We start from the raw sequence: 17,364 nt of genomic DNA on the forward strand, positions 1-17,364 counted from the left end.
CTCCTTTCCATTCAGGTTCTTACAATATAGGATCTGCTCAGTGGAGATCTTCTTCTATATAAGATTCTTCTCCTGACCCTTCAAGAATGGACAGGGACAGAGACAAGATGGCGGAGAGTATAATAAATCTCACCCTAGAGATCCTCTTCCGGCTTACTGGAGAGGTGAGAGATTCTGATGATGTCACATTACATCATCTTATCTATGTTAGATGGACATGACTGGAGAGGTGAGGGACTCTGGAGATGTATGGAGTGATATTTATTACAGTGTCTCTCCATAACCAGGACTACACAGTAGTGAAGAAGACCTCTAGTGAGCGCTGTCAGGCCCCTGTGTCTGAAGGATGGGGAAGAACCCTGAGCCCATTCACGGGGCGTCCACCTCATCCCCTGATACACGAGGAAACCAATAGAGAGAAGATCCTAGAGCTCACCAACAAGATGATTGAGCTGCTGACTGGAGAGGTGACACTGCTGGGAATGCTAGGACAATATACAGGAACGTTATGAAGGGATCGGGGTGATGACCGTATAATTGTGTTGTCAGGTTCCTATAAGGTGTCAGGATGTCACCATCTATTTCTCCATGGAGGAGTGGGAGTATTTAGAAGGACACAAAGATCTGTACAAGGACATCATGATGGAGGATCACCAGCCCCTCACATCACCAGGTAATAGACATGACTAAATCCACACGTCCTCTCATTATCTGTATGTAAGGAATGAATTCAGCCACTTGATGTGTTTCCTACAGTTAAAGAAGAGAGAAGAACACCGGAGAGATTTCCCAGTCCTCTTCTTCCACAGGATGGGTCAGAAGAACATCGCAATGTCCCACAGGATGATCAGGTAGATGGAGATGAGTCCTCACGAAATGTTCCCTATGATCTGTAGGAGGCTGTGAAGATCTTGTTTTATCCACCAGTATTATATGTTTTATCCTTGTATAATGAGAAAGGTGGCGATGGCAGGATTACAGCCGACCATAGACATTACATGCTGTCTGGATCTTCTCACTATTATCTGGTTTTGGATAATGCTGGTCAGAATAAGGAACCAACAGGTTGGATTTATACAGGAGACCTGCAGATATTTGGGTCCGATAACTCCTGCTGTCCAGTCATGTTTGGTCATCATGTTAATTGTTGATCTTTTCTGGCCATATAAAAACTTCCACACGACTTCTCCAACAGTCTGATGACTTTTACAATGTTTCTTTCACAGCTTGTGCATCCGGGTGAAGATCTGAAGATTATATATGTTACAGAGACAGATGTGAGTGGTGATGAGCAGAGTATAGAGGACATTCCTACAGGTAGCCACCCAGGTGAGTAGTAACCAACTAATAAAGCAGAGAAGACTCACAGGTTCTACTCATTCACTGGAGACAATAGGGGTCATTCATTAAGACCGGCGTTTTATAAAAAAAAACTTGGAGACATGCACTCAAATAAGAGGAGGAGTCTGTAACCTTAGAGCTATGAGTGTCAGGAATGGTGGTCACCAGGATCTAGGAGGAAGAGACCTAGATGGTAGATCAGCATTATTACATAACAAACCTCATGGCAAGCAAAAAAGACGAGAATCACCTTTTGAATTGTGTTCTAAAAAGGTGTCCAGATCCCAGCAATCTAATCCTGAATTTGTAGAGGGGATTAATTTAGAAGTATAGTTCTGCTAAAACTATTTCAAAAAGGGAATGAATAAACAGGATAACCTATTTCCCTTCATTCTGCAGATTCTTTGTATACAGAAAATATACAGACTTGGGGGGGAAGAAATGATTCATACATGTTGATAAGATTGAACCCAATGTATAATATGGGAGATATCTCGTTGGTCAAACATTTCTGTTGCTGACTTGTCCACTGTCGTAGAACCCTTAGATAGTTAAAATTACAGAATCCTAAATAGGACTTATGGCGTCTGGTGTACGCCATAAATACTGTTCTTGTGCCGTGGGCTATTAGACTCAGGATGAGATGAAAAGTTGGATATAATCTGTGTGATGGAAATGTCCAATGAATTTCTCTGTGATTTCACTTTTGAATTTTAGCAGAACCATTTGGTTAAGGGCGGAACAACTGGTACCATAGTCAGGGGCCCATACCTCCCAACTGTGCAGTTTCAAATATGTGAAAATGCAGTGGCCCTATTTAATCAGTGCCCTAGTGTTGTCCACTATGACAGCTCACTTGATTTTAGGTCCTAACTTTACACCTTCTTATCTCCTGAAGGAGTTCCCTTTCTTTGCCTGGTTGAACAGAGTACACCAGAAACAGAGTAGCCAGGGATTCAGTCCAAAGCTTGTGTGTATGTGTCTTGTCACAGCATCTGGCACGTCCGAAAGTTGTTGTTTTTTCCTCTTCACCCATGACAGCACCCCGAGAGAGAGAATCCACCCCCAGAGACAGGAAACCTGCAGAGAATAAAAGGGTGGACACTCTCCTCCCAATTCAGTGTGGTTTTCTGTCTCTGGGGAAGCCTGCAGTTTTTTCCTTTCAAGTCCTTCCCTCTGGTGGTGATCCGTCCATACCTGCGGTCCCAGGGTAAGTAAGGCGGCATCAGCTGGTGCGCACAGGGACAGCAGAGGCACAGCTAAATTCCGGAGGGTGTGTTAGTGTGCTGGAGCGAGAGGTGCCTGGCGGCATCACTTGATGAGCTGGAGACACGGACCCCGAACCACAGGGGGAGGAGGAGGGGGGGGGGGGAGTCAGCGCTTCCGGCAGTGAGTAGGCATGGGGAAAGCGGTCACTTGATCGTCGCACTGCGTTGCAAAGTGACGTCATTCAAGTGCTCCTGTGAGAAGAGCGCACAGTTTCATTTTGCCTGGCGTTCCAAGCAATCCTGGTGGCCAGCAAAGGGAAGCATGGAGGAGGACAAACTTACTGAGGAAACAGTCCCTCCAGTGTCGGTACCTCTGAGGGGGTGAGTGCCTGGGTCTCTTTTGTTCTGCTTCCTTGTACTGATGTATTTATGTTAATCAATTTTCAGACAAGGCCCAAGTGTTTTCTAAAAAGAAGAACAAAGAATGTGCCATATGTAAATCCGTGTTGTCTTCAGATTGGGAAAAAAAGATAGAACAGTAGCAGAAGAGTCCCCTTCCTTTTATCAATGTCTCCAGACCCTGGTTAGATCTGAAGTCAGCTTTACACTATAATCTAGGAAGGGACTGGGGGACAAAGACCCTAAAGCAAAGCACCGGGAGTCTGTACAGGAGTATATATCTTCTGACGCTGAGGAGGAAGAGATACACTCCTCTCTGTATGAACAATCTGATAATTCCTCAGAATCCTCCTCTGAAGATGGCGAGATTAGTGGAAAACTCCTGAAAGCCATTCGCTCAACCATGGGCAGACTAAATTTTTTTTATTCATAGAATGGTCACAAATTTCATCAAGTTCTTGGATTCTAGATTCAATCCGCAGCAGTTTAAAATTAGAATTCCGTCTGGTCCCTCCAGCAAGATTTTTTATTACGAAAGTTCAAACTTCAAGGCTAGGAAAATCTGCCATGGAAAAAGAAGTAAAAAATCTAATAGAAAAATCTGTTTTAATCCCGGTAATGGAGCAAGAGAAAGGCAAAGGGTTTTATTCCCCCCCTATTTCTAGTAGAAAAAACAGACGGGTCTTTAAGAACTCTTATAAACCTAAAGAAGTTAAATCCGTTTCTCCAAGTCAAGAAATTCAAAATGGAAACTATCCGATCAACTATAAACCTTCTTTCGCCTCATTGCTTCATGGCAGTACTCGACCTTAAGGATGCGTATTATCACGTCCCAATTTTTGCAGACCATCAGAGGTTCCTAAGAGTCACTGTCAGTGTAGGGAGTCAGTTAAAACATTTTCCGTTTCAGGCACTAAGGCTCCAAGAGTATTCACGAAAATCGCAGAGATGGCAGCCCATATAAGGGAAAGGGATATTCTTTTCATTCCCTACCTAGACGATTTTTTTTATTTTTGGAAGAACAGAAAATAGTAGTAAATATCCTACGTGCTGTCTCATTTTTTTATTTTTTGGACATCTGCAAGTTGTTAATATTGGGGGGCCTTTTACCACCTCCCTTGGAGAAGAGCACCCGCAGCATTTTTACTTAGGAGTACTGTCCACCCGTGTTTTTTTTTTTTCTGGAATTAATTCTGGATTCGTCCCTCCAGAGATGTTTTTTGCCAGAGGAAAAAGTGATGGCAGAGATCTTATATGGACCAATAAACCTTGGACCCAACTTCCAAGAAGATACCTTCAACTTAATGTTTCTTGTGAACAGCCACACAGAATCACTCACTCTCAGGTCTGAACCACTTATACGTCTCTTGTCAGCCATCCGTTTATACTTCTACAGTCTGTCTGTTTGACTGAGAATGAAAGGCCGAGGAGAAGGACAATTGTACCCACAGGCGAGTACAGAACACTTTCCAGACACCACTTCAGAGGGAATACCATGTAGCTTCACAATGTTATCAACAAACAATTGTGCGAGAATTTTAGCATTAGGTAGACTTGATAATGCTATAAAGTGCGACATCTCACTGAAGCGATCAACAACCACCAGAATCGCTGTTTTCCTGAGGAATTCGGCAAATCTGTGATAAAGTCCATGGATAAATGAGTCCAAGTTTGGGACGGGATGGATAACGGAAGTTGTGTCACCTTAGCACATGCACAAGTACCACAAGCCGACACATAGTCCTCAACACATTTACGCAACCCCGGCCACCAGAATCTACGAGAAATGAGATCGACCATAAATCTGCTTCCAGGGTGTCCTGTAAGAACTGTACAGTGATGTTCCTCGAACACCTTGTGTCATAATTCAGAAGAAACAAACTGTTTCCCTGGAGGACAAGACTAAAGTGCATCTCCCTTGGCCTCCCATACCTCTGCCTCAAGGTCGGGATAAAAGGCGGATATTACCACCCGTTCAGCCAATATCAGACCAGGATCTTCTGAATCACCCCCCCCCCCCCCCCTAAGAAAGCTATGCGACAAATCATCCGCCTTGACATTCTCTCTATTACTTTCTCTCTATTTCACCGCTGAAAAGGCCTGCAATGCCTCATCAGACCAGACTGAGACCTCTGAACCTTTCCTAGTCATGTCTGTTAAAGGTTTAACCACAGTCGAGTATTGAAAATGAATTTACGGTAGTAGGTGAACCCCAAAAAACGTAACATAAGTACTTTCAGATTTTCGAGTCGATCCCAGTCCAACACAGCACGGACCTTCTCTGGTTCCATGTGAAAACCTGAAGATGAGAGTAGGTAACCAAGGAATTGCACTTCCTGAACTGCAAATACACACTTTTCCAACTTGGCATACAACTTATTCTCTCTTAGGATCTGTAACACTTGTCTTACGTGATCCTCATGCGTCAGGAGAATAAATTAGAATATCATCTATACACACCACCACAAACCTGCCCACCAGATAATGAAAGATGCCGTTGATGAAATGTTCAAAAACCGCAGGGGCATTGGTTAACCCAAAAGGCATGACCATATTCTCAAAATGACCTTCAGGGGTATTAAAGGCCATCTTCCATTCGTCCCCCTCCTTGATCCTTACCAGATTATATGGCCCCCTCAAATATAACTTAGAGAACACCTTGGCACCGACAATATGATTGAACAAATCTGGGATCAAAGGAAGGAGATAAGGATCACGGACAGTAATGCGATTAAGCTCACGGAAGTCCAAACATGGCCTAAGAGTTCCGTCCCTTTTCTTAACAAAGAACCCTGCATCCACTGGGGATTTGGATGGTCTAATATGACCTTTAGCCAAACTCTCAGTGATATGTTCTCACATGGCTGCTCTTTCGGGTTCAGAAATATTATACAACCAAGACTTGGGCAACCTAGCTTCGGGAACAAGGTTAACGGGGCAATCGTACTCCCGATGTGGAAAAAAACTGAAATAGACGAAGGTATAACTTTAGTGGTTACAACAGAAAGTGACGTGCTAAGACAGTTGTCTATTCAATAATCACTCCAATCAAGAATCTGTCTCGCTTGCCAATCAATGGTAGGATTAAGTTTGCTTAACCATGATAATCCTAGCACCAAGGGAGCAGGCAAACCCTCCGGCACAAAACACGAAATAGATTCTTTATGAAAATCACCCACTTTTAAAGGGAACCTGTCACCGGGATTTTTTGTATAGAGCTGAGGACATGGGTTGCTAGATGGCCGCTAGCACATCCGCAATACCCAGTCCCCATAGCTCTGTGTGCTTTTATTGTGTAAAAAAAACCTATTTAATACATATGCAAATTAACCTTAGATGAGTCCTGTCCCTGATTCATCTCACATACAGGACTCATCTCAGGTTAATTTGCATATCTATCAAATCGTTGTTTTTTTTTTCACGATAAAAGCACACAGAGCTATGGGGACTGGGTATTGCTGATGTGCTAGCGGCCATCTAGCAACCCATGTCTTCAGCTCTATACACAAAATCCCGGTGACAGGTTCCCTTTAAATGGATGTCCTGCACCATTTGTGACAAAATTTCTGTGTGAGTGGAGCAGAATCAATTGCAAACGCCGAAATATTTTTGTCTAATGCACTTGTTGTCAACCCATGCATATGGACAAGATCTTATCACCAGGTCCAGGAGTAGCTCCCCCCAGCTGCATTGGTTCATCACCAGACATGAACTCAAGTGTTTCTCTACCCAAATGTTGGAGGAGGCTGCCACCCTATATAATAGTACGTCCTGAGAGTAAGGAACCTTAGATCTCTCCCTCAGGCATCTATCAATACGTACAGCAACAGACATGGCCGCTTCCAATGACTCAAGATATTCGTGAAACGCCAACGCGTCTTTCAGGCTCTCACATAACCCTTGACAGAATTGACTACGGAGAGCTAGTTCATTCCACTCCATATCCGTAGCCCATCTCCTAAATTCAGAGCAATAGGTCTCTGCAGAACGCTCTCCCTGCCGTAAGCCACACAGCTTAGTCTCGACCAGGGATATCTGATCTGGGTCATCGTAGAGAAGATCTAGAGCTTTGAAAAATTCATCTACCGAGCGGAGGTACTGTGATCCGGTCGGGAACGAAAAAGCCGAAGTTTGAGCATCACCTTTAAATAATGAAATGATTATACCCACTCTTTGACTCTCTGAACCGAATAAAGTTGTCAATTCCCCCAGTAAATCTTCCGGGAGAGCATCCTTAGGTTCAGGACAGACCTGGTTCCCTCTGCCGGAACCAGCCGCCTGTAGTTTCTGGATCTGTGAGACGGTCGCGCAGAGGTCAGCAACCGCCAAAGACAGCCCCTGCAGTTGTCCGACCAGTGAAGAAATAGTATCCATCGCTGCATTGACACAAACAAAATGGCGGTTTTTCTGCGTTTGATAATGTCACAATGTAGGGGAAGGGGAGGAACAACAGAAGGAAAATGACCAGGAACTAGGCCTCAAGGCTAGGGAAAGGGAAAAGGTGAGCACCTAAGGAAACCCTAATCCTAGCCCTGACTCCTGTCAGTATGAATAGACCCTGAAGGTGGGAATATTCATACTCCAGGAAAACCTAGGCCCTAGTAACCCTAAAAAGCCCTAGGATTAGTGACGGGGTCTGAGACTACTGGTTGCTTTCCAGATGAACGAACCAGCATCTCCCTGAGGGCTAGTAAACAACAAGCAAATGGGAGCAACAAAATACAAAGAGAAGAACACTTATCTTTAATAGAAAATGGGTGAGCAGGAACTCCGAAGAGGACCACACACCAGCTATTCCAACTCCAGGCAGAGAATATCAACCGCATATTATGAAGTGTGAGTCCAGACTAAATAGAGGAGCAGTAATGACCACAAGCTACACCTGAAACGAGAGGTATGGTCATGGCCAACAACAACACTGCAAGAAGAGAAAACAGGCTGTAAGATGACCTAACATGCAGCCAGTCTCTCAGATCTTCTAACCTCTGTCATGGGAGGGACCGTGACATTTGGTTCTTCCATCTAAAGCTGGGGTATCTGAAAAACTCTGAAGAATTTTTAATAAACATTTCACCCCTGTCTGCTAAACTCCTGGCAACATGGTTCATCCAAAAGATCCTAGACCACAAAAAAAAAAAGAAATCTTGTGTAGGCAATCCAGTGCAGTGAGGAGCTCCAAGACTTGTATATTGGGGAACTTTCACACAATTTGGTTTCGTTCAATAGAGAATGATGTAAATATTAAATTTCTAAATCACTTCATTTAAAAAACAAGCCTGCATCCACCTCAACAAGAGCTGAAAAGTCATCGCCAATAGGGGTCTCCCTTCCACCTAACTTTTAGTCCGCTGCCTGTTGTAAGGCAAGATCCGTCCCTGAGACTCAGAAGACAGCTAACAGGAAATTGGGGCGTGTCAGAGCTAGCTGAGATCCTGAACCTTTTATAAAACAGCTTTTTTTTTGTAAGAGTGATTTATCCCTCCTTATTTGAGCTCCCTAAGAGAGATGGAAGCGAGGCCATTGCATATATTACTGGCACATTCAAGAGAAAGGAGAAACCCACTGCGTGTGAGTGAAAAGCATCTAGCTGTGCAGCTGAAACTGAATAATATGGCTGAAAGAGACTTTAGGGAAGCCCAAAGATAGCTGTTCCTTCACAATTAAGATCGTACGAAGAACAGACCTTATGCTAACTTTTTTTTGTTTAAAACTCAGGACAAAGGGCACTCATTTGACAGGTTAGTTTGCATCTGAGATACAGAGGAGGACTGGTTCACAAAAGGTGTGAAAGAAGTTATTAATGTTAAGTTGGAGAAACCATGCTTAGGCGTGTCTCACACTTGCTTTGTTAATTACAAAGCAAGTGTGAGACATTTTCAAGAAGAAAAAAAAATGCCCAGTTGATCTGACTTAATACGACCTAGATGAATGAGGACCTTCAAAAACTTTAAGTTTGTACATTTTCCCAGGGTTTTTAATTAATTCTGCACCCTGTCTTCTTATGTTAATGTGTGTGTATACACATTAGACAGAATTCGGCTAAACTAAGGATTAGCTATGAAACAAATATCAGTTAATATACAGTGAGCTCAAAAAATAACTTTCTGGCATGGATGCAATGGTATTATGGAGTACCCCCTTGATGGTACTTCAGTAGAGATACTAATGGCTCCCAGTATAGATTTTAGATCAATGATATGAACCATCTGAGACCATATGAACCATAATGAGACAAATTAGAGAGGTCGAAGGACCTGGAAAGAGCATATGGTTCTTCGCTGCAGGGTGACAAAGAGCACCCCATGTGCTCGATAAGGATTCAATCTGCAGGCAGATTAGAAGTAGTCAAGATTTTTGTGTTTGGTGGATATTGTCATTGAACAATTGGATCTATCTAGGAGAGAAAATAATTTCTCCAAAGTGAGCTTTAAGGACAGCAGCTCATGATCACTGATCAAGTAATTCTTCACAGCGGAGAACTTTTTCTGGCAGGAAAAAGTTTAAGCAGATCAGGTAGAGACAAAGGATTGGGCAATCTTCTCCACAGAATTAGGTCAATAGTTTTTCTGCAGCACCAGAACTCACATACAGTAGAAACTCGAAAAATTAGAATATCTTGCAAAAGTCCATTTATTTAAGTAATGCAACTTAAAAGGAATTGCATTAATGCAGCTTAAAATTAGAATTTTGTGAAAAGGTTCAATATTCTAGGCTCAAAGTGTCACACTCTAGTCAGCTAATTAATCCATCTCCCCTGAGCAAAGGGTGCCTCAAATTTGTGACTTTGGTGTTATTATAAGCTGTAAGCCATAATTATCCAAATTATAACAAATAAAGGCTTGAAATATGTCACTTTGCCTGTAATGAGTCTCATATATTAGTTTCACCTTTTAAGTTGCATTACTGAAATAAATGAACTTTGCACGATATTCTATATTTTTTTTTTTTTTGTTTCACCTGTAAGCTTGACAACATTTTTAAAGAGATGAAAAGGCAAGAATAACAGGATATATCAACTTGTCACCAGAGGAGGATGGGGTTAGACCCAGGGTAATCCATTCTCGCCTAAGCCTACAAGTTTCCTGACTCTTCAAGTGCAAAGATGCCCAACTTGTCCACAATATAGGAGTTATCCTATACGGGACCTCTCCTCAGGCATCAGTGGCCACGCTGCATGGGTCCCACAGATCTTTCCACAGGAGGGGAATTCGAATTGGGAACCAAGTGAGGAAACTTAAGAGAATCCTTCACCCAGACTGGGGACAGACATAGGGGGGCTTGTTGAATCTGGAGGCTGGCAACTGCTAGAATCACAGTGGGGCCCGGTGCAGTCACTGTGCTCTATTACATGTACTCTATTACACCAGGCCCTGCACACAGCAGTATTCATATGTAAAGTGTAGGCAATCCGCCTGCTTCATTAATAAAGTGGGAGGAGCATGTGAGTGACCGGCCAGTCTGCCTGCTAGTACCGGAGTTTCATAGTGAGTACTAGGTGGATTGCCCTACCGCAGAGGATTTCTACACTTTACATATGGATTGCCTACACTTTACATATGAATACTGCTGTGTGCGGGGCCCGGTGTAATAGAGTACAGTGACTGCGATTTCAACACCGGTTTCCGGCCTGCACCCCCTGTATTGGGGGTCACTACACAGGGGGTAAAATGCTATATATGTGTCATTCACGGATCCCCCCTCCATAAGTGCCACCCACAGAGATGCCCCCATAACAGTGCCATCCACAGACCACCATTAGTTTAAAACCCACCAAAAACACACCTTTTGGTTCCAAATGTTTTCTTTTCTTATTTTCCTCCTCAGAAACCTAGGTGTGTCTTATAGGGTGAAAAATACAGATTGGTGGCAATAGCACAACGTTTACACGAAGATAGGGTAAGACAGAGGTAGTCAACAGGAAGTCAAGAGTTAAAGAAAAGTCAGAGAAAGGCTTGGTCTAACACCAGAGAAGTACTATAAGAGACAACCAAGAGATAAATGGATGAAGAGTCAAAGATGAGATGACGTTAATAAACGAGAACAAAAGCTAGTGCAATATAAATGCATAGAAAGACATAATGGCTTCTATTACCAGCCAGTGTTCTAATCGTGCCCCATGTCATCTTCAGACCCTAGTTGCAACCTAACATTGCTGAAGAAGAGGGCTATGGTCGAAATTCCATATGGTTGGAAGCGGGAGCCTCTGATTGCCTTGCAACCACACACTTTTGACCGCCTGGATCGCTCTTGGAGACACCCAACTTAGATTGAGGAATACTACCTAGGACCTGAGATTAAGGAATGCAACCTAGGACAGGGTTTAGCAACTTCCAGCTGTTGAAAAAGTACTACTACCCACGTTCTGAGTACAGATGAGCAAGTGCGCATGCTGGGAATCATAGTTTCACCAGAGCTGGTGTGCCGAAAGTTGCTGACCCCTTACCTAGGAAGACACTGGCTTTAAAACAGAAGTAGTAAAAATGCCAGGTGGCATCATGGTAGCCTAGCATCATAATCTGGTCCTTGTTCTGAGATGTACTCTGATTGTGATCTGTTTTGTCTTGGGTGTCTTAGTCTGTTGATAACTGAATTGTACTGATTGCCTTTTTGGAAATATTTATATAAAAATTATATAAATATCAATTTAATGTTTGATTATTCAAAATAATAAAAGCATTTTCATTTTTGTCAGATGACTGTACCACGAGATCGGATGGACATGTGATATCTTCAGATTTTAAAGCATATAGTCATGGTGCCACACAAGACACATATGAAGAGCATGCTATTATTCAAGATGTACCCTTAGCCCTTCACAGCAAATATATACCATATAATCCTATAGGACATGATCGATCTTCCTTTGTACCACAGACTGTTAGACAAAATAAACATCACAGAGGAGGTATTGAAGATCAAAGAGCTCAAATAGATGAAAAGCCATTTTCATGTTCAGAATGTGGGAAATGTTTTGCAGATAAATCATATCTGATTATACATCGGAGAATTCACACAGGAGAGAAGCCATTTTCATGTTCAGAATGCGGGAAAAGTTTTACTTGGAAATCAACTCTTCTTGAACATCAAAGAACTCACACAGGGGAGAAGCCATATTCATGTTCAGAATGTGGGAAATGTTTTGCTTGGAAATCAAATCTTATTGACCATCAAAGAACTCACACAGGGAAGAAGCCATACTCATGTTCTCAATGTGGGAAACGCTGTTGTCAGCAATCAACTCTTGTTAAACATCAGATGAGTCACACAGGGGAGAAACCGTTTTCATGTACAGAATGTGGGAAATGTTTTAACCAGAAATCACATCTTGTTAGACATCAGAGAATTCACACAGGAGAAAAGCCATTTTCATGTTCAGAATGTGGGAAACACTACAGCGTGAAATCAAATTTGGTTACACATCAGAAAATTCACACAGGAGAGAAGCCATTCTCGTGTTTAGAGTGTGGCAAATGCTTTTCCCTCAAAGCAACTCTTGTTGAACATCAAAGAATTCACACAGGAGAGAAGCCATTTTCATGCAGAGAATGTGGGAGATGTTTTACTCGAAAATCAAATCTTATTGAACATCATAAAATTCACACAGGACGAATGTAGGAAATATCTTACCAACAATATCTTAACCATATTCATAGAAGGTTCTACAGTAAAGGGGTTGCCTAAGAAGTTGTTTTTAATTGGCAGGGACAGTATTATAATAATGAAAAAAAATTGTGGCTTACCATCCTGAACCCCCTCCATTCTGACACCACTGCTCCTCTTCACCTCGATGGCCTTTGTTGTTCTTACTGCAGAGGCAATGTGCCCATTTATCACACGTGACTGCTGCATACAGTCCCTGATTTGAGTGGGCTAGTGCTGTAAACTGCTGAGGCCAGTGATTGGCTTCAGTGGTCTCATGCAGAGTATGGCCCATCATCTTTGCAGCAAAAACATTGTCAAGGCAGGGAGGATAGGATCGGTTGCACTATAATGGGTTGGTTTAAGGCGGTAGGTTTAATTGTTTTGTTTTTAATTTTTATAACACTGTCCCTGCCGATTAAGTTTGTTTTGTTTCCAATTGTTAATAAATGTTAGATTTGTGATTGTGTTGTGTCTCCTCTAGATGTTAAAGGTAAAGTTTGGTAGAGGAGGGATAATGGACAAGACAGGAGATGTGCAGCTGTGTAAGGCTAGTAGTAGTAGAAACAGCAGCAACACACTATGGAACATAATAGATAAGGTGGGACATGTGTAGTGGTAGTAGTAGTGGCAACAGCATCACTCTATGGAACATGATAGACAAAGCAGTAAATATGCAGCTATGTAGGGGTAGTAGTAGCGGCAATAGCAGGACAGTATTGTGTGGCAACAACAGCACGGGATACAATATGATAAACAGTAAGACAGTGGCATCATTGAGCTTGTGGTAAATAGCCAGTCCCTACTTTAAGAAATGGCAGATCTATTCATTGGTATCAGCCGGAGGTAAAAATCCTAATGAATCCATGCAGATGTTTTCCAAAAATGTAATGTTTTCAAACTTGTGGAGGACAATTTTGTCTGCTTCACTGTGATGACACCACCTGCCACACTGAATACCCTCTCTGACAGCAAACTAGAGAGTGGACAAAAAGGTACGACTATGCTCCTATGAAAAAAAACATATGGACAGCAGATACTGTCAGACCTAATAGTTCTTATCAGGAAACCTCCAGCACCTATATTTGTATTATTTCACTTGCTTGTTCTACTTCACATTTCTTCTCTGTTTCACCAGAAGTGACATATTGGAACTTTCTGAGAGCAGACAGCTGTTGCTACAAGTCCAGGGGAGTGTTCTTAGCCATATAAGAATGGTTGAAACACTCGCACAAACTTACACCACCAAATGTATGACGTGTGCTATGCATGTATTATATTCCTGAAATGTGGCACGATGTTCCTGCCATTGATTAGGTCACCCAGTGGTAGTTGGGGAGGATATATTCAGCAGGAAATTTGCTGCTTGATACACAATAGGAACTAATTTGTTGTGTGGTGTCTCTTGTCCAGGCCCATGTCGCCATATATTGTCGCTACTACCATTCAAAATATTTACCCAGTGGGCCATGAAAGTCATGTTCTGTTCATGGTCACGATTGCTGCTGCATCTGTTGATGATGTGCACCTTGCTACAATTCCAAGGCATAGTCCACATTCTCCTTCACATGAGAGTACAAGGCAGCATTGGCTTTTTTTGAGAAATAATAGCGGTTAGGTTTTCTTCATTGAAGTTGAGCGCACACCATTTATTGCTTAGAGGCAATGGAATACACTGTTCGGTCCGGCAGCGACTGCACTGCCAGCTACTTGGCCAGATGGGAGTTCAATTGGCAAACAAGCAGATTACTGGTTGCGTATTGTTTCTTCCTAGCCACACATTCCAATATGGTAGACTGACGGAGCAGAGGATTAGGAGCAGGTAAAGCATTAACTAATTATGTTAATGATGATGACAATGTGCCCTGACTACTAGAATGATAAGGAGGTGGAAGATCTTGCTGACATTGCGGGCCAGTTCAGTTTTCCCACATGAGCCACTGATGCCATGTCTTATTCTCTTGCATACTACAATGGTGTTGTCATGTTGCAATGTTATGAAAAATCCCACACTGCAGATATCTGTACAAAGCTGCCACCACACAAGTTTGCCCTCGGTATCACAGTTTTTTCTTTTTTTAAACCTTACCCCAATAACAGCAGTGGCATCACCTGCTCCCAAGCTGACCACAACCAAAACCGATCTGCCCCTGGTAATTTATTTGTATTTTTTTATGTTTCGGCTGTATGTCGACTCTGCTGTTTATCACCGCCACCTTCCTCCTGACATCATCACCTCCTTGTTGCCATGATATGGTTCCTGTCCAGTACAAAATCATCATCATCCTTAACCTGTCACTTTACTCAGACTGTCATACAGTGCTGCCCATAATTATTCATACCCCTGGCAAATTTTGACTTAAAGTTACTTTTATTCAACCAGCAAGTCATTTTTTGATGGGAAATGACATAGGTGTCTCCCAAAAGATAATAAGACGATGTACAAGAGGCATTATTGTGGGGGGAAAAAAATTCTCAGCTTTTATTTACATTTGAGCAAAAAATACAAGATGTTCCGCACTGTGGAAAATCTCAGAGGATGTGGTCGGAAGCCAAAAGTGACACTTGTGCTGGCCAGGAGGATAGTTAGAGAGGTGAAAAAGAATCAAAGGATTACCACCAAGGCCATCCTGGTGAATCTGGGCTCTGCTGGTGGCAATGTCTCAAGGCAGACAATCCAATGGACACTACACACTGCTGGGTTCCACGGATGCAGACCAGGGCACACAAAAGCTCTCTTGGCCTTTGCAAAAGCTCATCTGGACAAAGAAGACTTCTGGTCTTCTGTGTTATGGTCAGATGAAACAAAAATGTCATTGTTTGGTCACAATGATGTTTCCTTCATTTGGTGTAAAAAAGGAGAAGCTTTCAACCCAAAGAACACCATCCCCACTGTCAAACATGGTGGGAGGATCCTTTTCATAAATCCCACCTCTATATTTGCTCCGAGTGCCCCTACCATCGCTACCATGGCTAAAAGTGCCATAAATACCATTACCAACACAGCTATACATTTTGCTCATCATCTTACTCCTCCACCTGAACATCCTCACCAAGGCTGTCCAAATGCTGACTGTTCTCATTCAACTCAACAGGAGCCCGTCTGGAATATTTTCCTCAACATCCGTGCTGTTATCTCTTAGGAGAAAAGAAGTCTCCCACTAGGAGGAGCCAGATGCCAGAAAATAAATTATTCTAATGGTCTTTAATTTAACTGTTAGGTGGTGGAATGTGATAAATACTGGCTCAATATCATCTTGCTGTGGCTGAGTCATACAGTCCACAATTTCATCCCAATAATATGCCACTTACTACTACTGGCCAGATGACTGGTACCAACAGTGCTGTTACTTGCGCCACGGCCACCCACATTCTTACTGACAAATGTCGTGGCAGAGGTCTTTCATTTTACAAAATTGTATCCATTTCCACTCATCTTTTACCTGTCAGTTTATTTTTAACATGATTCCTAATGAGGAAAAGTCACACAGTCTATAAATCACCCCGTATTGTTGGACTGAGCCCAGTACAATATACAGTAACTGTGATCCAGAACAATACATAAGGTTGGCCACACCAGTTTGTGATTTACATGAATTTTTAGATTAACTTTTGACTGTCAGTTGGGCAGAGTCCTATGTCACGTTGGTACACCAGTGTGTGAAGAACTGACTATTTTAAATAAACTTTAAAATATAAAAAAATAAAATAAAGATTATTCAGATGATTATACAGAGTCCACTACAATAAATGGTCGGTAACTGTGACGCACACCAATATGTCAGGTCAGATATACTAATCTGAAGTGATCAAATGAATTTTTTAACTAAGTTTTGAAATATATATATTTTTAAAATATGGTCCACTAATGTACAGATGGTAACTAGTGATGAGCTGGAGGTGCCATATTCGATGAAGTTCGCGAATATTCGCCAGAATATTCGTCAAAATCGAATATTCGTCATTATTCTAGTTATCGCGATTAATATGCAATTCAAATAATCACGTATTGCGATTTTAACTGAAGGCAACTTTCCTATTGGTTTGATATCTAGAATTAGCGAAGTTGATTATAGAGACAGCTGTGTTTAATTCTCTATGCGTTTATATTACTTAGCTTTTTTTTAATAAATAGAATAATTATAATAATTATCAAGTATTATAATGATTCTATTTCTAAAAAAAAAGCAAAGTAATATAATCGCGTAGCGAATTAAGCACAGCTGTCTCTATAGTCAACTTTCCTATTTGTTAAATTAGCGAAGTTGAGACGAATAGGTGAGCTAAACGAAGATGGAGAATATTTGTTATCTTCGTTTGAGGATATGACGAATACATTTGTCAGATACTCATCTTCGCTAATTCTACCAAGCCAACCATAGTAAACCAGGTCTAAGTTGAAATCGCAATACGATTACTTGAAGTTATTGTAATGCATTGCATTCACTTATTTGTCACTTAAATTAACGAGTTCGATATGTTGCTGCAATTGAAATCAGCTGCGTAAGTAACGAAGTTAACGTTGGAAATATAGCATATGCTAAGTAGAATCGCCCTCCTTTCCCTTGGTTGAACTTGATGGACTTTTATGTCTTTTTTCAACCATATTAACTATGTAACTAGGATCGGGCTGATTCACATTTATAGTAAACCGAGTACTATAGCCTTAAATACTGCACACTAGCACAAGCAGTCTGACAAATAGCTGATAAAACCAGCCTTCCTAAGGCAGCCTGAATAAGTTACACAATATAACAGACTGCCTTCAAAAAATACA

At 41.9% G+C, this 17,364-nt stretch overlaps 1 protein-coding gene across 1 annotated transcript; it reads left to right on the forward strand.

The window, feature by feature from the left end:
• Positions 1 to 1,205: 1,205 nt before the first annotated feature.
• On the forward strand, positions 1,206 to 13,125 carry LOC122941682 (gastrula zinc finger protein XlCGF8.2DB-like). Its single transcript, XM_044299105.1, has 2 exons — positions 1,206 to 1,329; positions 11,641 to 13,125. Exons 1-2 carry the CDS (start codon positions 1,212 to 1,214, stop codon positions 12,561 to 12,563), a joined length of 1,041 nt encoding a protein of 346 aa, XP_044155040.1. The 5' UTR covers positions 1,206 to 1,211; the 3' UTR covers positions 12,564 to 13,125.
• Positions 13,126 to 17,364: the final 4,239 nt, after the last annotated feature.

This window comes from Bufo gargarizans, chromosome 6 (genome assembly GCF_014858855.1).
Source record: "Bufo gargarizans isolate SCDJY-AF-19 chromosome 6, ASM1485885v1, whole genome shotgun sequence".
NCBI classification, from domain to species: domain Eukaryota; kingdom Metazoa; phylum Chordata; class Amphibia; order Anura; family Bufonidae; genus Bufo; species Bufo gargarizans.